Genomic DNA, 21,691 nt, shown 5'->3' with positions numbered 1-21,691 from the left:
ACTATAAATTCCTAGAGTCAGTTTAAGGCCAGAAGGAACCACCAGATGATCTACTCTGACCTTCTGTTTATCATAGACCACCAATACCATGTAGCATCTGCACACTAAAATCAACAGCTGAAACAACACCAAAGCATTAGAGTCTTGTGCGGATACAAATTTCTATCTGTGGATGCGAATAACAGAAGATAGAAATTGGTATCCATGGAACCCCAGGGTTCTCCCAGATATCACAGCAGCAAAAGGAGCGGAAAATAGGGCCACTGCTCCCAGGAGCCAATGCCCCATGCGAGCAGCTCCTCCGGTGCAGCTGGAGGCCTAAGAGGCCTCTGGAACTGCGAAGTTCAGAAAATGGAAAAACTGGAAGATTCAAGACTTAGAGACCAAGACTTTACATAAAATGAGAGAGCTGCACCTTTCTATATATTTAGAAAACCCTAGCAGAATTGCTGGTGCTACTGTAATCAAAATAAGAAATAAGAGAAAACTAAAAAAACAAAAAAAAAAGGCAGAAAATGGGTTGTTCTGTATCCTTGTGTACTTTCTTGATTCTGTCTTCCTGAGGCTTGAACCAATGGAATTGGTGTTTTGAATTTATATTATCTGCACAAGACTTACCATATCCCAAGGGTAAACTCCAACTTTTAACGGATAACTTTTACTCTTAAACTGTAATAATAGGGAAAAGGCAGAGTAAGTTGCAGCAGTATTGTGGATATTCGCTTTCATTAACAAAGATGCACAAGTTAAAAATGCTAACCTCAGGCTAGAACTTCAGCATTCTGCATGCACAACCATCTGACTAGTTTCTGATACCACGATCATCGTTGAGCACGTGGCAGAATATGACCCATACAGTAGTGTATTGGATATTTAAGCTCTTTAGCCTAACACAGCTCATAATTTTGATAGCTTGCTAAAAGCTAAATTTCTCCTTCACTGGATCCATTAAACTACTAATAATATCAGTCAGAGCAATGAATACATATAGGAGAAGAACATACTCTAAATCTAACACCAAGGCATATAAATCAAGTAGACATATTATATAGAATACACTCTCACAGCTACTCAGATTATATACTCTATTAATGAAATGCTGAAAATATCTACAGTAAGATTATTAGGAGAGTTTCATATAGCCACAGTTCATTCTATGGAATTTATCACTATTTTCAGTCTTACATTTGCAAAGTTTATTAACTTTGCAAGTTCACTGGAACGACTTGGTTCTGCTTATGAATCCTGTTTCCATAGAGGTTTAGCCATTAGGAAGGTGTAGACTCTTCAGCCTAAAAATTATGTAGTTTTTCTACTATAGATCTTTAGATTATTTGACAGTAGACTGACAGGAACACAAAATAAACTTTAGTTCTATATGCCCATCATTCTTGATGATAATTTTGGTCTAAAATTTGACTAGTAGATCAGACACTAGTTAGTACATATGAATTACTGATTTAAAATATTCAATCCATTATTTTTTCCATGTGATTAAATCAGTGATTTTATTTCTTTACTGAATGCATGAAAGATGCATAGGTTGGTCATCTTGTAAATAATAACACACTAAATAACTCGTGTATTCATTGACCCAAAAGGCATGTAATGCCAATGTATTACACCATTATATAACTAATACACTTTCAAAGGGGAAAATAATAGCAGAGGAGAATTTAAATGTTGTACTGTACTTGTAGCAAAAATTCCCTACCTCTGCAATTTTGCATTGATTTTGAGCAGTTTTATTTTGAGGTGACAAGATAATGATACAACTTTTAAAAATAAAGGATTTATAGCATTGCCTGGAGTCAGGCATAACATAAAAGCACTGGAAAAAACTTTCCATATAGCTGTATTAATGCAGATGCACCTAATATTCAACTACTATTCCAGTCTTGCGTCACATTATGCTGGATTATGTTCTGGAATATGAAATGACCTCACTGGGAACATGATCAGGGTGTAACACAGATTAAGTGCCAAATTTCCACTGAATTCATTAGGAGCTGATGAGGGCCTTGGGGAAAAGTATGGGCTTGATCATGTGCAATTAAAGTCAATAGGAGTTTTGCCCTTTACTTTAATGGGAGCTAGATCAGACCCTAGATGGCCTACTACTTGTAGTTAATGACAAATTTTAATCTTGAGCTTCACTGGTAAAAGATGTCAAGCACAACACAGAATGCCCATGTCTTCCTCTGTCTTTTGTAGAGTGCTCAACATAACGATGCTTGAACAGTAATAAAATAAAATGTTAATACTACGGTTCCATTCATTTATTATTTCTTCTTGTTTGTCACTCATTTCATTATTGTATCTGCAACAAGAATAATATTGGCTCTCCATTCCAAATGGTAGATTATGTCATTTAATGGTCATTAAATACTGGCATAAAGGTGTTAAAAAGAGGATTACTGAAATATTTTTTGAAACTGAAATGATTCAGTTTATGCCTTAAAATTAATGATGGGTGAACCTCCAAGGTAGGAAAATTTAGTTTGGGGCTCAGGTCTCTAGATGCTACCACAATGTGAATTGCTAACAACTAAATCTTTTAAAACCCTGTGAATGCAAAACTGGTTTGGCTAGTTCAGGAGAAGAGTCTAGTGAGACTGACAATAATGCTAGTTTCTGGCTGGGTTGGGAACTGTAGCCCATAGGGTGGCCTGCTTGCTTGTTTTATTATATGCTTTCTTATGGGTTTGTTGTTTGTTTTATTCTAATAGATTTATAGCTTTGGGTTACTGTATTTTTGGCAGTAACACAAGGAACTACAGGCCTCATCCTGTATAAGCTAAAGCAAGTTAGCATATATATGTTTGTGTTCTCTGGCATAGATACATGGCCTACCACTTGCCCTCTTAACAGGAACACCACAAAGAACATGGAAATCACCACCACCAAACCAGTTCACGCCAGAAATAACAGATGTGAGAATGAGCTAATTGTCACTAATATGTATGAATATGCCATGCTAGAGAGGCCCGATTTTATGTGGGTGAGGAAATTAAGTGAGGACAAGGAAGGTGGACACATAATTCTCAAACTCTACAAGAGGGGCAAACCACCATATTTTTAAACTAGTTTTAGGTTAGGTTTTCTTGGGTCTTTCTATAGCTTTCTAGCTCTCTAGCTTCTCCCAAATTTTCCATCTTCCACTCGAGAATTGAGGAACCTGGATCAATCAGGCTCTTTTGGCAGCCAGAAGAGACGAGGCTGGTCCTTTTTCTCTTACCACCAGTTCATTAAGGAAGATTGTGAGTATGTTAATCTAGGAAGTTTTATAGTAAATGATACTACATGTATCTCTAAAACACAACAGTATTATTTCCTTTTTAATTCTGGTTGATTACTTTTTCATTTGACTACTATTCCATTTATGTCAATCAAAGTCTTAAAGGCTGTATTTTGTTCTCAGCATAAGTGTACTTGTCAACATCCTGAGGGTCCTGGCAAGACACTGTGTAGCCTGATTCTGGGACAAGAGCCGTATTATCTTCCGATCAGATCCACTGGCAAGCCTATAACTTTTATTATATAAACAATATTAAAAAAACCTAAAAATCAGGCAACAAAACACAGTCTTCTTTGGCACAATTGACATTTCTGATTTCAGCTGAAACTAGGAAGTGGAGACATGAAATAAATAAAATACAGACAAACAAAAAAAGTGATGATAGTTATCAAACTCTTTTAAAACCTTAAAGTGTAGCTCGGGGTCACTTGAAGTTCGGAGTGAAGGATAGGTTCCATACTGCTTTTTACTCTAAATCAGTTTGCCTACTCCAATGTACAATTTCTGGAATGAAATACAAAGTTTTCCCATCTTTGGAAGTTCACCCATGATTAACTTTAAGGCCTACATTGAATCATTTATACCAGCAGTTTCAAAAGAGAGTTTGGTATCTTTTTAATGCCTTTTAAACCATGGAATCATAAAGAACACATACGTGTATGGGGAAGTGCAGAGGGGATCAGCGTTATCACCTATTCCATCTTCCTGCTATATGGGATTGCTTTCCATTATTATTAGAATTCATAATATTTTCTTAGAGACGTGCAGGGGCATGGAATGCACATCTTTGAGATTTTAAAAATAACAACTTTCTGGCAAATCCAGCATACCAGAGTAAGGCAAGTGTAATCAACATGCCTACTAGGGAGAGATCTCTTTAAGAGATCTATCTGGGGGTGGAATGAGTTGTGTCTGGGTCATTGCTGCTAGGCAGATGCACAATTAACTCTCCACACTCAGAAGTTTCTGGAATTGGGTGTGGTAGTTTTGGATATGCTCAATAGGTTCCGTGTTGCTGGACTCAGACTCCAGGCGAGCAAGCAGTGAGGGCAGCTGCTATGCAAAAGGCCATGTGCCCTGTGTGGGCTGGGAAAAGCTGAACCCAGGAGCAGAAAGCTGTCTGTTTACCTTAACCCTGAAGCATTCTGCAGCAGGGTTTCTTCCCCTCAGAATCTATATACTTAAATGTGTGGTTGGTTAATCAGTTAGCTGACTGGCTAACAGTGATTTCAGAAGAGAAAGAATCTGCATGGATTCCAACTGAAGATGCCCACAAGCAAGTGGGAGGGGGACGAGGGGAGGGAAGATGTTGCTTTTGACTCAGCAGACTATATAGATTTGGTGACCAAAGACTCTGAGACTCAGGTGAAATCAACCTCGCAGCTTTTGGGAACTCTGAGTTTCTTCTCGCGGTGTTTCTGTGGGGAGTGAGCTTTTTAGATTTGTTTTATTTATGTTTAGGTATAAACTGTGAAGACAATGTATGTGCATTATAAAGTAGCCATGTTATGTTGTAAAATTAAGTTATTTATAACATCTTAATGAAACATATAATAGTTGGTACTCAAGAATTAAGTTCATTCCTTTTTTCCTTTTGAGAATGATTTTGGGGAATTGAATCTGTGCAATCCTTCCTGAAAATCCTCGATGACTGAATTCTGGGTCTCTGGGTGCTTTTCTATGTGAGTTGGGTTGATTTAGGCACCGGAGAAGGTCAACTCTAGCCCACCCAAAGGTCACACAAGCAGGGTTAACACCTTTATTGGTATATACAAGCAAATTGTTTGGTTATTGGAAACACCACTAAGCATATTAGTGGATGCATGTAGGGCCTGATGCAAAGGCCCATAAGTTGTACTATGGCTGCCCACATTACTGCTTCCTTAACAAACAAGATGACTACTCAAACAGATTTTTCCTTGGGACTTGTCTTCACTACCACAAAGATACATTACGTCAACAGGAAAGCGCCCTCCCCTCAACGTAATTAGTCCACCTCAATGAGAGGTGGAAGCTATGTCGGTGGGAGAGCATTTCCCACTGACATAGTGCAGTGTTGACACCACTTTAAGTTGATGTAAGTTATGTCACTCAGGGGAGTGTTTTTTCACACCCCTAGCAATGTAACTTACACCAACTTAAGCGGTAATGTAGACAAGCCCTTAGTTAAAATAAGTGTAACTATATTAACATTGTAACTCCAAAATATAAGGTGGCAATATTAATGGCAATAATTAGTACGTCGCCCGTGGCAATGGAATACTGAATAAAGATAAGAGAGATTTCAACGGGACTTAAGTGCGTGCTGCTGCTGGCATAATCAGGCCCTTCACTTGTAACCTGATCTAACTGCAGGAGAAACAAAAGTATCACAGGAATTAGAGACTGTCTCATTCATACGCCTGCACTAAGGCAGGATCGATCCTAGTTTTCAAGTGATTTTTCTAGTCCAGTGTTAAATGGCCCAAACAATGGGACTTCCATCACTTCTTTTGGGATGCTATTTCCCAGTCTAATAGTTCTGGCCATTAGGATATTGTTCAAGAGAAGGTACAATCAATTATATAAATTTAACTATACAGTACATTAGATGTTTAGCCTCAAATACTTTATGGTTTAAAAATTGGATTCATAAACTCTATTTCCTTCATTTTTGTTTTCTTGAGATGAATATCAGGAAAGACAAATCAATTATTTTACTTTAAAAGAGTTGAAAAACATATGGCAGTGGCTTATTAGGAGCCATTACAGACTCTTCTACAAGTGCTTCATTTTTTTATGGTAATTAGCAGTCTTTCACGACAGCATTGCAGCCTCGGGGACAATCCGTCCTCTGCATGGAGAAATCACGCTGAAGATAGTGGAGCTGCACCCATTTACACCAACAGAGGATTGGGGCCAAAGGTCAAAACATAATTAAAAGCATTTTTAAATTTGAGGATTATTCGGACCAAACGGAGTTCTATCAATTCTATGCATGACCCAACATCTTCAATAGGTTAGAGAATGCTAATTTTTTTTGGCTCATGTTACAGAAAACTGCGAATATAAGAGAAACGGCAGTGAAACAGAAGCAAGCTGTGTTTTGTCATCACATCACTCCCCCTTCTTCTCAACTCTTCCTTCTATACAAACTCATTTTCTATTCTCACTACACGACCACATCACCCTGTCCTCATAGTTGCTGAAACTGCTTCATCTTCACCCCACCTACACCTCTGACCTTGTTTCTTTCTACTTACCCCACTCTCTGCTTATGCACATCACAATCTTACTCTATGTAGAGCTGAGTTGAACTTGTGGAGTTCTTGGTCCTCCATTTACCAGACTGGACCAAGATACATTGTAGGAGGAACTGAATCAAGTCCTGGCCTCTGTGAGGACGTCTGAGTAGGAGTATATCCTCTCATTCTCTGTTAAAGCACTCAGGCTCTGGCGTCTCTCTGCTCACCATACAGACTCTCAGTACGCACTTTTCAGAGTAGCAGCCGTGCTAGTCTGTATTCGCAAAAAGAAAAGGAGTACTAGTGGCACCTTAGAGACTAACCAATTTATTTGAGCATAAGCTTTTGTGAGCTACAGCTTACTTCATCGGATGCATTCAGTGGAAAATACAGTGAGGAGCTTTATATACACACAGAACATGAAAAAATGGGTGTTATTATACACATTGTAAGGAGAGTGATCACTTAAGATGAGCTATTACCAGCAGGAGAGCGGGGCGGGGGGGGGAGGGGGAGAAATCCTTTTGTAGTGATAATCAAGGTGGGCCATTGCCAGCAGTTAACAGGAACGTCTGAGCAACAGTGGGGGGTGGGGGGAATAAACCTGGGGAAATAGTTTTACTTTGTGTAATGACACATCCACTCCCAGTCTCTATTCAAGCCTAAGTTAATTGTATCCAGTTTGCAAATTAATTCCAATTCAGCAGTCTCTCGTTGGAGTCTGTTTTTCAAGTTTTTTTGTTGTAATATTGCGACCTTTAGGTCTGTAATCGAGTGACCAGAGAGACTGAAGTGTTCTCCGACTGGTTTATGAATATTATAATTCTTGACATCTGATTTGTGTCCATTTATTCTTTTACGTAGAGACTATACACACTATAATCTCCTGATTCCTTAAGGGAATCCTTTAACACATCCTGCAACTCCCATTGAAAGCAAGGTGTTGCTGCCCACTTCACAGGACCTACTCTGAGGCTCACAAGATCACACTCTCAGGGTCTCTCTGATATGCCCCACTTCGTACATCTCCCCACTCCTCCACAGCCACAATCCTGCAGAGACTTATTCACATGCTTAACTTCAAGGCTGTGTAAAGTTAAACATGTGCTTACGTCTTTCCAGGAGCATGCTGTATTTGGGACAATTCCCCAGTTCCTGTCTTCCCTCTTTCCTGTCCCCTCTCAAAGCCAACTTCTGCCAAGGATCCTGACCCTCATTCTCTTTGCCAATATATTTTCCTAGCTCATCCTTTGGTGCATTGCTCTGTTGTGTATCTGATCTGTTTTAGAATGTGAATTCTTTGGGGCAGGAAACAATTCTCTATATGTGTAAAGTACTGGGTAAATTAAAGTTGCGATATCAAGAAATTTCTAAATAATATTAATTCTACAGATCTCAGAATATACTATACCTAAATTATAATAAATTTGGGTTTTTTTTAAAACAAGAAAAAATGGCCAAGACTGTATGCCACCATATAGACAGCAATAATAAGCAGAAATAAAAAACAGAAAAAAAATTAAGGATCCACTAGAATATTAAGAGCTTGTTTTTAAATAATTTCTTCTTAAACAGTTCAAATGTAATGTATTTTTTAATTACCTGGATATAATCTTTCGGTATCTTCTTTGCGGGATTGTCATTAAAAACAACAACAAATAAGCCCCCTAATAAATCCACAACTGCTTTTACATTGACAAAAACCTCACAGTATGCAAATTAAATACTTCATTGGAATGTTTTTGGGGTTTTTTTTTGTAATCCAGTACACTTTATCCTCATCGTAAAGGCTCTCTCCTATAATAATTTCTTTATTATCAGGCTGTTGGATATTGACCCCTACTTACCATCTTCATTTTCTACAAGTACATTTTAAAAAAGAAACAACGCTCAGAATCCAAGAACGCTGCTAAAGTCAGGGCAAATGTATTTTAAATTATCATCAGAAATGAATATATCTCTGTTCATCCTTCCAAATTATACATTGTGAGCAAGCCAGAAGCGAGTACAGAAGCCATTACTCTACAATTCCTGGAACTGGGTTACTTTCACATTTATATATGCACTTCTCAGGAACTGAGGTGCAGTTGGCTACAAAACCCTAAATCTGTCAAGCTCACAAAACGTATGTAACCACTGAGTTTTTCATGCTATGTGGTATATCCAATTACTAAAATTTCAGTAGACACAGGCAATATTTCAGCAATTGACCAAAGAGTGCTTACATTCCATGACAGGTAGTTTAACCAGCAAACAGTCTATTAAAATGGAGAGGACATGATGATCCTAATTTGAAATAAAAATCGTGAAAGTAACAATCATTATGCCAGCATAATATTTTCTTTCTTAAACATACTGTAAATTGATCTTAAATCTCACTCGTATACTTGGCCTAAATCTAGCTATGCAAAGGACTTAAACCCTTTAGAATTCTGCAAGATGTTACAATTGCCTCATATTCATTAAAATAAATAATTTTTTTTTAAATTGTGGTTCTTTCTATTCATTTAGAGCTAAATTATGCCATCCCTTATGAGGTGCTTTAGAGATGAGGGTACCAGTAACCCTTCTCCTCCTCAGTACCTACACAAACAAGGGGTAAAATTGAACACAGGAGAGCCAGGCAGAAGCTACATCTCTGCAACGTCGTCCCTGAGCTGTGCTAAGGATATTCTGTCAATACTCACTTCAGCATACAGTTTCCCTATCTACAAAAAAGAGTGTAATAACACTTACTGCAAGGTAAAGCGCTTTCAGATCTACAGAGAAGAAGCTCTAGGTATTTATTATTATTATTATTGTAAGAGTAAGAGGTGCTTCACAGCTATCCGCTCACCTCCGTTACCTGGGATGCATCATTCCTTTTCTACAGCATATTGATACAAGGCACGATGCTGATTCAGGCAGCGTGCCTCCATTTCATCAATACAGAAGAGACAAAGTGAGCCCTCAGATTGTAAACATATGGAACATCCTCTGTATTTTGTATGTATGTCACATGTTGTAAGTAATGACCCTCAATATGAGTCATTGGGAAGGTTTGAATCCAGGGTCTTTGCCTCCATAGCTCAGAATACTACTGTTTGAGCTACAAAGCGTAACCTCCTTACCAGGTAGCAGTAGTAGGCTAATATGTGTGGCCAGTAGAGGCAGACAACATTTCCTGTGCAAAAATTATGCCACCACACCATTTGTGTTTAACATCAGAAAACATTGTGTCAGTTCAGCATCCCTCTGATTATAATTATTTTGTAGAAAAAAAAAAGTTGGGTACCTTATAAAGGTTACACTATAGTGTTATGAACAAACAGCTGGTCTTTTAAAATTTGCTAAACCCTTTATAAAACGTATGCTGTAATAGCAATAAGCCATTCACAACAGAAACCTGGGGAAACAGCCACTCAGTGGAATAATTATAAAACCACCTCCAGCTTGAGTTAGTAGCACTGAAATTTCATCAGGATAATCCACTCAGTTAAGTTTCCTACCTATTGAACTCTGCCCTTGCAAAACCTTTATCTCCGATACTATTAAATGAAGAAAAAATTACCATAACATTTTGGTGCAGCTTATCTCCACAAGGTTCAAATAAAAATCCTGTTTCTCTACCGCAGAGTCATTCACAGATTTAAAGAGGGCATTAACTCTCCCACAGACACCCCCACACCCCTAAAATCTGTACCAAGAATACAATGTTTGAGAATGCCATTGGAAGCTATTTATTACCTGAACAGTTCAAAAGCCAACCAAGTGAATAATTTACTGCTATTTTAGCTATAATTCTAAGCCCATTTATATACTAACACATTTGATGTTTCATTTTATTTATTTATGGTTAACGTTTTGAGTGTTATCTAGTCACTTAGACCTAATAGAGATACTTGCGCTTTACAAGAGTCAGCCGTTTTAAGTACATTATAGGAAACAGCATTTCATCATTTATCATAAATTGCACATGGATTTTTTTTATTGCATGCATATATGGGAAAGAGTAAAATTTTAGTGTTGCACAATGCCAGGTAATTTTGAAGATTAGTAACAGTGTTGGATACAAACTATATGACAATTGATTTCATTAAGATTCTGATTATATTTAGAAACAGCAGTTCCAGGCTTCCTTGCATGTTTCATAAATCAGTTGCAAACCAAATAAGAAATAACCTTTGTCATTCCACTAAAACAAACCGACGAAGACACTCCAACAGAATAACTCTATCTTATGTCAATGGCTTGCGTTACAAGTTCTGACATCAGTGAGAATGATCAGATCTGGAAAAGAAGCTCTTTGTTATTAATATTAATTTAATGGGTTTGCTGTTACACAGTGCTACAGCCCCTCTATCTGGTAACAACCAGCAATCAAGTCTCAGTTCACAATGAACTAAAATCCTGAGGTTTATAACAACAATGATGTTGTGAAATAATATGAATATAGTTTAATGATATAGTTTTAACAAATACTTAAATCTGAAAATGCATCAAGGGAACGGGTCATCTTCAAAGTTTCAAAAGACATTTCATGGTTATAAAGCTTTTGGAAAGAGTCAGTATTAACATATTTCTGCCTGAAAACTCAGCAAAGAAAGATATACACTAAAAAAAATAAAATAATAATAAATGCATGCAGTAGCATCCATACACCTGGTATTTTACCATTGTAATACAGAACCAAGCTTGGATTTGAGGGTATCGGTTAAAATCAACATGCAACAAAATCCACAACTAAGATGACACTTGGTGGTCTAGAACAGGTGGTTCTCAACCAAGTATATAAGTACTCCTGTGGGTATGTAGAGGTCTTCAAAGGGGCACATCAACTCATCTAGATATTTGCCTAGTTTTAAAACAGACTACATAAAACACACTAGCAAAGTCTGTACAAACTAAAATTTCATACAATGACTGATTTATACTGCTCTATATACTATACACTGAAATTTAAGCACAATATTTATATTCCAATTGATTTATTTTGTAATTATATGGTAAAAATGAGAAAGTAAGCAATTTTTCAGTAATAGTATCCTGTGACACTTTTGTGTCAGACTCCTGAAAGTGGCACAGTAGTCTGGAAAGGTTGAGAGCCACTGGTCTAGAACTAATCAATTACATCACACAAAGATGAAAGTTTACTATAAACTATTGGGGGGGGGAGTTTGAAGAGAAAGTCTTTTTTTCAATATAGTACTAAACAAAATAAAGACGACCTCACCAATGGAAACTGAATACTAATAACCACATTTAAGTATTGCTCACAACTGCCTAAAAACAACCAAAAGTAAGAAAACTACATTTAAAGACAAGTGTGTTTATGCAAACATTTTACTGTGTGTGTGTAACTTTGAAATATATTGCGCTGCTCACAGACGTCAAGTTAAAACACGTTTGCAGGATTGGGGGCTATATCAATCTCAGTGTTAAAGACTGCAAATTGAGGTCCTTCAGCATATTTTTGCCAGATAAGCACAAAATTTCCATAGATCATTGGCTGCATATATTTTTTCCAGATTGTGCTGCTAAGTTACAAAATGCTTCTAGGAGAGATCTGTTCAGACAAGCTTTTAAAATGTTAATTCATTTTTCTATAGACTAGGAACATCTTTTTCCACACATATCATCAAGGATCAAGTGCCAGTCTCGTGTGTTTTGTGGACCAATCATGGAGTGCAAAATACAAAGTGGGGGTGGGGTTACATCAGGCAGACAGGCAGTTTAAATTCAGTAGAGCAAAGAATCCTTAAAACTCAGTAAACTCAGAGGTAGAGAGGTGTGACTTCACCTCCATATATCCACCTATTCACCCATTTATTTAGGCTGTCATTGCAGTGTCTAGGCTCCCGAACCCTGTCTAATCTCTGCTTTAAAGTTTCAAATTTTATTTTCATGCAAAACTTTCAGTTACTCTGAAGCAAAAATCAAAATATCAACTCAGGTATTTTAAGTTTTGTGAATTGTGCTTTAGTTGGTCTGAGTTTCAATTATAATGAAATCTGAAGCCAGATAAATAGTGCTCAATTTGGGTTTCGACCAAATTTTATTTTTATTATTTATTTATTATTTTTTTATTTTTGATTGCTAATTCATAGGTGAGGTAGAGCTTGCACAAAGAGAATCAGGAGCAAAGAATCAATAAAAATTATAAAAATAGAATTTCAAATAGTCTTTGAATTATTTTATTAGCACTGTGGCTGCCAAATATCTTACGGAAAGTACACATAATACTAGATTTCTGAAGGCAGAAGACTTTCTTTTAAAAATCCTAAGCTTTGGTCAAACGTTTCCATGTTAGAATTATATAAAGTTTAACAATTTGTATTTTTAAACACAATTTGACTCCATCTGTTATGGGGGACAGACATAAGTTAGCAACTGATGGAATCCCAGGAAACAGGTAGGCACAGGGTGTAGTTGAATCTCTCTGTGCCTTTGCAGAAAAGCTGAGAACATATCTAAACATGACATGAATAAAAGCATTCTTCCCAGCCAGGCTCAGCTTAGGCTAGAAAAGCACAATACAACTCAACATTTGTCAAGCACCTTCTAGTGGGAATGATGAATAAAGACTTCTCCTTTCCATCTTCCCATCCCTTTTCTTTGAGGGCTACCCATCTCTTTTTCCTGAGAATTTATTTTCACCAAGGGAAGGAGCTTGTTGCTAAACAACAAGTACAAAAACAATTGTCCTGCCACTTGTGCTTGAACTGCTGCATTTGTTACCTTGAATTCTGTCTGTGTGTTCATTCTTTCTCATTTCTGGGTGTGAACATACTCACTGCTTTGGCAGACTTATCTGAGAACACCCTGGAAGAGACCTGTTCTTCTGAGCAAACACTCCACTCTATGGCTGGATGTTAGGAAGGAAGGAAGGAGTGAGTGGGTGGGTGGGGATGGAGAAAGAGTGTGAGAGGCTTGAGTGAATAGAATTCTGGGAAATGTAGTTCTAAACAAGGAGAGTCACCAGGGTTTTGTAAGGAAGAATTCTAAAGAATAGCCTCCCTATCAAGGGACAGGGTATGACATCTGTTACTCTCACATGACTGTTCAAAGGATCAGGTACCAGCATAATAAGAATTACATAGATTGCATTACATGAACTGTTTTGCTTGGTTTTCTACTTCCCACCTACTCACTATATGCCATTTCCTTTGTAATGAAATACTGATTTTTACACTTACCAACACATCTAAACATTTACTGTCAAACTGTGAAGGCGGGGCTTGATGTAAAATGATTTGGGCCCCCAATTGCAGCTGCAGCAAGGCCTCCCACAGATTAGCTTAGTAAGCAGGAAAGCACAGATGATTTTTATCAGCTCTATTGCAAGGACAAGCAGCACAAACAATTTCATACAATCAATGTTTTTGCAACAGTTTTCTTGCTTCACATAGACTGACCCTGAGTTCAGAACAACCCTGAAGGCCCTTTGCTGATATGTAATGGGTGTGTGTGTATATGGGTGTATGTGGTTGGGGGTAGGGTGGTGTGAGACAGATCATGTCTTAAGAGTCTATGTTCAAACTGTGGCAAAAGAAGGGTTAAGAAAAAAATGCCAGGAGGTATACAGAGTGCAGGTAGTTGTCCACATATACAGCCACTGTGCTCACTCAACAGTCTAATATTGTGTAATCAGTGAAGTCTTTCATGTGAGCGATCCATAAGAGTCTCCAAATTGTTAACAACTTCATGTAATTTCATTGACATGTTTTTTTTTATTTTCAAATAAATGGTAAGAGAAACAAACAAAATTAAACAACACAAAACTATGTAAATGTAATGTTAAATATCTCCTGAAAGCAACAAATACTAACGAATTCAGAAGTAAAGCTGAATCCAAATCATAACCATCCCTATGTTTATTGGGTATTTCAGCAGATCTTTGAACCATGGGTTACATGCTGTAAAGTCACATATGTGCTGCAACAGCTAGACACAATAAGGTCTGTAGAGACGGATTTATTTTTTGTTTGCCTTAATTTTGAATTTTTATTTTCTGTGGTTTAGGACAGACCATTATCATTACTTTAGGGTAATATTTTGTGATATGTCAATACTTTTATAACAGTATATTGTTGTCAACATATATCATATATAATCCTTGCATAGTTGCTAATAAGAAGACTTATGCTATGGGGGGAAAAAAGGAAATATTTACTTCTACCAAACATCACAGATTATATCACCCCAATGAATAGCTTTGCAGCCCCCCCTCAAAATGTCCTTCAATCTTAAAAGGCAGCATAATAATTTGAAACGTTACGGTCCCTTTCCTTCGATAATTAGGGTAACTGGTTGAAATACAGTGTACTAATCCTGAACCAAACAAATGAATCAATATTTAGTTTGACTTATGAATCTAAACAATTTCTACAGGACATAAGTCATCTGTTTTCCATTTGCATGTACTGCACAATTGTTATTGCATTCTTCCTCTATCTCGATATTTCCAACGACCTTTGTTAAAGATTTGAGTAAAAAGAAGAATTGTATAGTATAGTAGGAAATATATATAATTCGCAACCATTTAAAACTACTCCACTTGGACACAATTGCATGCTCACTATCCATTAATATAATATATGTTTAAATTATTATAAGAAAACTATTATAAACATATTCTTATGGTATTCAATGGCAAAACCAAAAAGCTTTATAATTGATTACTGTTTTATATGGATTTGTAACACCAAATGCTCTATATAGCTTCTAATTTTAAGTGTCTATTTAAGTGTAAAACTATAATTTGAGTATCATTAAAATCAAAATTTAAAGATATTTTAAAAACATTAATATGTTGGTATTTGTATATTTTTATTTAAACCTTCCACTGCAGAGTAATCAACCTCAGACACAATGACAATGTGCTAGTTCATAACTACCAGAAATGAAAATTATGTATAAATAGAAAATGAAATTAACAAGTCTTATACCACTCTCCAAGTTGATGGAAAAACAAAAAAACAAGAAGGGCTGAGAAATTGGTGAAAATCAACTTAAATTTTAATTACTCCAAATTATTAGTTGGTGGCTAAGTAATTTTTAAATTCATGATTTTTACACCACAGTCTCCTTTTATCGACTGATTGTTTCATCTGGGGGAAAACAAAAGTGTGTGTGTGTAAAAGGGGTAGAGGAAGCAACTGCCTTTCAGGCTGTAGTTTTCTTTGGTTCATCAGCTTTAAATATATTGCAAACTGGTTAATAAAGTAAGATCCTGATCCTGCAAACCCTTGTGAGCCTGCTTAACTTTACTACCATGGGTAGTCCCATTGATTTCAGGGATTACCCATGGTAATAAAGTTGAGAGCACAGGTAAGTGTTTCAAGGATCAGGTCAAGTGTTGGTAGAAGATTTCTGAGCCATGGAAAGAGCTGATCACATTTCATGAGGGTCTGGCATCTCCTACACATAGCAGGGAGAGCATTTTCACATGGAATTTCTTTGGTAAAAGCCCTCCCATGCCATATATTAAATACCACCCTTAATGTGGAAAAAAATACTTGATACATTGTGAAATGAAACCAATGGTGATGGCACTAGTTCAGGTGCCAGGCTTGTTTCTTCAACCCATGTTGTGCAAAATAAGCAGATAAAGGACATGCTTTACATAACTGAGTAAAGCAGAAAAAGTTTTATAATCCTAATTAAGACCAATGAAAATCAAAATATACTTGGGTTTCAGTCTGCACCAATTTTTTTTTTAAAAAAAGCTCTCAATTGGATTTCACAAAAGGTATTGATTAGGAGTTCTGTATCATCTCTCTTCTTGGCTATAATGCATTATAGGAGCCAGGGCTGCCTGACCTGAGCTTCTTGGTGTATAGATACAGGAGGAAGCACCATGTCATTGCATAGCTGAATCCATGCATGAAGAATTTCAAGTACAACATCTCAACATATAAATAATAAGATTTCTGAAGGACCCAGAACACCAAGCAAAAGGCATATTGAAAAAAAAATCAGGGCATGATACTTTAAACATGAAACCAATGTTTAATAAAAATGAAGCCTTATGGATGTTTCAGTTAGGAGGTCAGTTCCTCTTATCCACAAGCTAGATGCTCATTCTAGATTAATGACTGATTTTTATTTTGAACACCGAATTGAGTGTGGTTTTTGTGAACTGATAAGCAACTAGCTTTTGCTTGGTCATAACCTGGAGGAATTTCATCACGAACTTTCAAAACAGCAAATAGATAACTTGTCTGCGAGCAAAACCGAACCAAGAATGATTTTCATGCTGCACATCCACAAAAACAGAGAGACTTCCTGATATCTTTGCAGATGAACATCCCCCAGCCCCCACCCCAAAGATCTTTTTTACAACACTTACACTAAATGGACATAAATCCAGCTTTCTGAACAAATACATCCAGACTTGCCTTCTGTTTTCCAAAGTCATATTCTAAGCCCAGTGTTATCACATCTTGAAATGATTTAATAAAATGCAACACAAAACAATCTGGATAAAGCTCTTTTTGTAAACTGTGAAATGCTAAATGATCTATGACCCCTGACTACACATGTGCCTTTCCAAGGCAGAGGATCAAACAAGGGTCTGCACTTGTCTTGAAAGCCAGGGCACCAGCCTTGTCATATCAGATTTGTATTCACATGATACAACAAGACCCATGACTTTCATTTTAATAGCAGCTGAGGCAATGGGCAGAGAAAGAACAGGCAGCTCAACCTGGAAACTGAAGCTGAATTTTTTTTAAAAAAAGAGTCAGAGTTCCTTTTCTCACAAGACCTGTTAATCACAATCAAAGCAAGTGGAAGATGCAGATATTGGGTCATAGGGTCACATGCTGTCAGTAGTTCATGAAAGAGAGATTACATTTCCTTCTCCCCAGTTCATATTGCAACCTCAGAGAAAGCTTATATGAAGCTGAGGGCTTAAAAAATATCCACATGCCCTATAAATTCAAATCCTTTTTTATGTAATCTATTTAATCTTCTGTTAATTATAATATCTGCTATCAATGCAAGTAAACAGGGTCAATTTCTGATGGATTTGCACTTCTTCCATTTCATCCTGCAAGGGAGTGGTATTTAATAAGGGGAAACACCCTGGTCTATCTAGTATTAGCAATCTAAGGGAACAAATATTGCTTATCAATCTGTGTGAGTGTTCAGAGAGCTCAAGATTTTGTTGTTGATTTTTTGTCTTGGTTTGGACTGGTCCTGCCAGCTGATCATGATTTATTAATAAGGCTTGTGTCCGCTTTAGTGCATAGTAGGGAGGCAGTATGGAGGGACGGAAATTACAGTGGATTTCTCTTTAAAGACCCAAAAAGATGGGACTGAGAGCTGGAAATGGATTACAAGATGGCATGGTAACACTTAAATATTGGCAGAATCCCTTCCAACAAGCCCTGAGCCAACGTGCAGCATTTCAACCCCACAGAAGTCAATGCAGTTTGAAAAGCCATATATAGCTTTGTTGCCTTATACAAGGTTTGAACACAGGCGCATGGGAAGAAAATCTGACACCCTTGGGAGAAACGGAAAAGAAAAAAAAACCTGTATATTTCAGATACAGCTCTATACGCAGAAATGAGAAACAGAGTGACAGACCTAGAGCTCTTCCACAAAAGGTTTTCCTGGTTGTAACCTCCAACTTCCTTTTGCCAGGTGCACCTTTAAGGGAAGGTTCTCTCTCGCCTACCTTGATCAAAGGCTGGAGAAGCGAGTTATTGCCTTGTTTGCCATTCTGATTTAGTGGCAGCTGTGTTCGCACCCCCGGGTTCAGATTTCCCGTTCTTCTGCCTGGTTCGCCAATGCACGGCATCAGTTTGCTGTGCATATGGACTCTTTATCCCGGGGCTTATCAGCAAATAGATGTAATGGGGGAAAAAAGTTTAAATGACTAACTAACCAAATCCTCCAGCGGAACAACCTCAGATTAGCATGCAAAAAGGGGAGCCACGGGCTATAAAAGCGATTCAGCTGATAACATTCAATTGAATTGACTTGCCTAGCAGAAGCCACTAATGGGGGACACACAGCGCCTCGTTTCCTAGACTGTAGCCAAGAAAACACACAAGACTCTAATACAGTATAATTAATCGTTTTACTAAACGGCCCTGCCCAGAAGTTCCGCTGGCAGAGATTGCAGTTCGTCCTAGATAACCTTCACAGGCAGCGGGGAGAGGTCCCTGATCCAAATTAATTTTCAAATTAAACCAGAATCCTTCGCTTTGCGATCTGGCTGGTGGGAAGAGTCAGCCACCAAACATCATTCAGGGAAATTAAACACCCCCCCCCCCCTTTCTAACAGCTAGTCATTGATGGCAGTAATCTGCCGAGGTGGCGGATGGCAAAGAGATGAAACTGGATCATATTTGAGCGTTTATGCATATTCATGGGGCGGGCTCATGTCCTTTTCGGAGAGCGCTGGCTAAGGGTCTTTTCAACAGCCAGGCACCAAGGAAAGGGAGATTGCTTTGGAGCCCATTTTATATTTAAAGACTTTTTTTTTAACGACCACCTGAAAGGCTAAAGGAAACTCACTCATTGTCGCCCACACCTTAGCACACCCTATGCGAGGAGCGCCAAACATCGGTCTACCAGTTTCACTTCATCTCAGCAGCCACAGAATCAGTGCCACCGCCTTTCTCCAGATCCACTACCAAATTTTGGATCATCATTTATCCCTCCTGACCACTGATTTCTCAACGGCCCTTCCTGGACCAAGCTGTGTGGAAAGAGGCTCTGCTGCTTTTCTATACAATATAGCGAGATATCTCCACCTCAAATGACTGCTACCGTGTGAACATCCAACACACAAACAGGGAACTTGCCTGGGTGCGGGGAAGAGAGGCAGAAACTTAATCTAAGAGCTTTCCAGCATTTCTGCAGTGCCGGTAATTGCACGCTAACCCTTGTCTGCCGACGATACTAGACATTAGCATCCAAACTAGGAATACCACCAGCTTGGCTCTTGAAGCCATGCAAAGGCTAAACCAGGTGTAGGGGAGCGGTGAAAAGGGGGTGCCCAAAGGCAAGGCAGCTTTCGCTTTACTTACGGAATTTGGGGCTAGGGCTAGTTTCTGGTGTGGTGGTGGTGGACTCCTGGAAGGGAGATAAGGTCCAGGATGGAGCAGAGTCGTGGACATAGATTTTATAGGAGGAGGTAGCGTATGCCGCAGTGGGCCAGATGGGCACTGGCTGGGTACTGGGGGTCCCGGGCAGCGGACGGGAGGTCAGGATGGTGGTGCTGAAGGGGACCGTGGTGGAGAGGCTGGTAGGGGGGGCAGCTGTATGGCGCACAGTGGTGGATCTGGGGCTCGCCCGGATGGGGACCCGGGTCCCCGGGAAGCGGGTGGGTGCCCGGGTCATGGTGGTTAAGCGGGTGCTTATCCGGTTGGGTGTCCTTGACGTGGTGGTGGTGGTGGTGGTCTCCATGCTCTTCGGCGGGGTGGTGGGCTTGGAGAGGAAGAAGGGGTCCTGCCCAATCCCTTTGGAATCCATCAGCTCCGTGGGGACATAATCCTTGACGGAGCCCACCACGATCCACTTGAGCAGCATGAGGCTTAGCCCCAAACCGATGAAGCCGATGAAAAGAGGCACCACACACAGCCACGTCTGCTGCCGGTTCCAGACGATGCAGTCACTACATCGCAGCTCCCTGGGGGGGTCGGGAGCCCCATCCCCGTCCGGGCCCCCGGGCGCCGCCGCCGCCCCGTCCTCAGCAGCAGCAGCACCAGGTGGGGAGGCGCAGGCTGCCCCTTCACTCATCCTAGGCGCCTTTCACACCCCCAGAGGGAAAGACAAGGCATCAGGGAGAAGCGGCCGCTAGGGAAAGCGGCATGCGGACGGACAGGTGAGAGAGAAAGGGAGGGGAAAGCGATCGGTCCCCCAGTCTGTCAGTCAGTCAGTCAGGGGACATGTCTCCAGCCCCAGAAACCTCCCGCGGCTCCTCACGCAACCTCCTCCAGCAGCTGCTGAATCAGCTAAACCGCCAGGCTCGCTCCAGCCTTGAGCAGCAGCAGTCGGAGCATCCTGCTCGCTTGTATTCCCCACTTCCTTTCTTCTTCAGATCCCCCTTTGTTTTTAAGAAGTCACAAGAATCAGCGTCCTGAATTTTTTTATGCCAAGCATCCGGATCCAGCAACGACGGGCCACATTCCTACACACTGGCAGCTCGCCTCTTTCTGGGTCGGGTTAGGATCCCCCCCGCCCTCCCCTTTTGCTCCTTCTTATCCACAGATCAGATGCACCAGCATTCCTCGGCTGCTTCTCTGAGAGGCGACGGAGCAGCAAAATGCACCTGTTATTCAGCAGCCCTGCAGCCAACCCTTGGACAGCACTTTAGGAGAGAGACCAATCCGAAGGCAGAGCGGAGGGAAAGGAGACCGAGCTTCCTCGCTCGCTCTTTCTCCTCCAAGCAGCAGATCAGCTGCACTTAAGTCCAAGCTGCAATCAAAGTCGGGCAAGGATTTAAAAAACAAAATAGTCATTAAAATAATCTAAAACGCCAGCAAAAAATATATCAGAAAACACACAGAGAGAGAAAGAGAGAGCGCTGGATCGATAGACAGAACCAACAACCACACACGCACGCACACACCAGGCGGCTCCTGCCAAGCTTGCAGCTTCAGTTCGATTGTGTATTCCTGTTGCAGTGCAAAAGAGGCAGGCTGGCACTCAGAAAGTAAAGCACCTCCCACCACAGCCTAATGGTGGTTTCTTAATGCGCACAAGATAAATAAATGATCCAGGCAACCTCCCCCCCTCCCCCTCCGGGAGGTGTATGGCAAGCTAGGTTTTTTTTGGGTTGTGTGTTTTTTTTTTTTTTTTGGTTTGTTTTCCCAATCAGATCCTGAAACTATCTTGCGTGTGTATTAATCCAATAGGATCATGGTGTGTTGCCGCATGGTAGAAGAGACGTGTGTGGTGGAGATCAGGGGTCGGTTTGTGTATGAGGGAGATGGAGACACCTTCATAGGGGATTGCTAGAGAAAGACCATAAACGGAGTTTGCAAGAGATACTTTCCTGAAACTGTTAATTTCTGAAAAGTAGTAAGGAGTAAGGGGTTGTTGTTGTTTAAGAGGGTTTCCCTAAAGGAAAATGAAAGTAATAGAGAATTGCAACAAATGGATGCTCCTTTCAGAAGACAGAGTAGCCGCTGATGAAACAGACAACAAAGTGATGGTCTATCAAGATGCT

The 21,691-nt window shown here is 39.5% G+C and overlaps 1 protein-coding gene across 1 annotated transcript in view; it reads right to left on the bottom strand.

Moving 5' to 3' along the window:
- Nucleotides 1-21,115, bottom strand: part of NRG3 (neuregulin 3) — a 919,092-nt gene extending 897,977 nt beyond the window's left edge. The window contains exon 1 of the mRNA XM_073353289.2: nucleotides 19,548-21,115. Within this exon, the coding sequence (XP_073209390.1) occupies nucleotides 19,548-20,259 (712 nt within the window). The 5' untranslated portion in view covers nucleotides 20,260-21,115. The remainder of the gene's footprint in view (nucleotides 1-19,547) is intronic.
- Between the last annotated feature and the right edge of the window lie 576 nt (nucleotides 21,116-21,691).

Source organism: Lepidochelys kempii, chromosome 7, assembly GCF_965140285.1.
Source record: "Lepidochelys kempii isolate rLepKem1 chromosome 7, rLepKem1.hap1, whole genome shotgun sequence".
Lineage (NCBI taxonomy): Eukaryota > Metazoa > Chordata > Testudines > Cheloniidae > Lepidochelys > Lepidochelys kempii.
The sequence above is the reverse complement of the archived record's forward strand: the minus strand, read 5'-3'. Positions and strand labels throughout refer to the sequence as shown.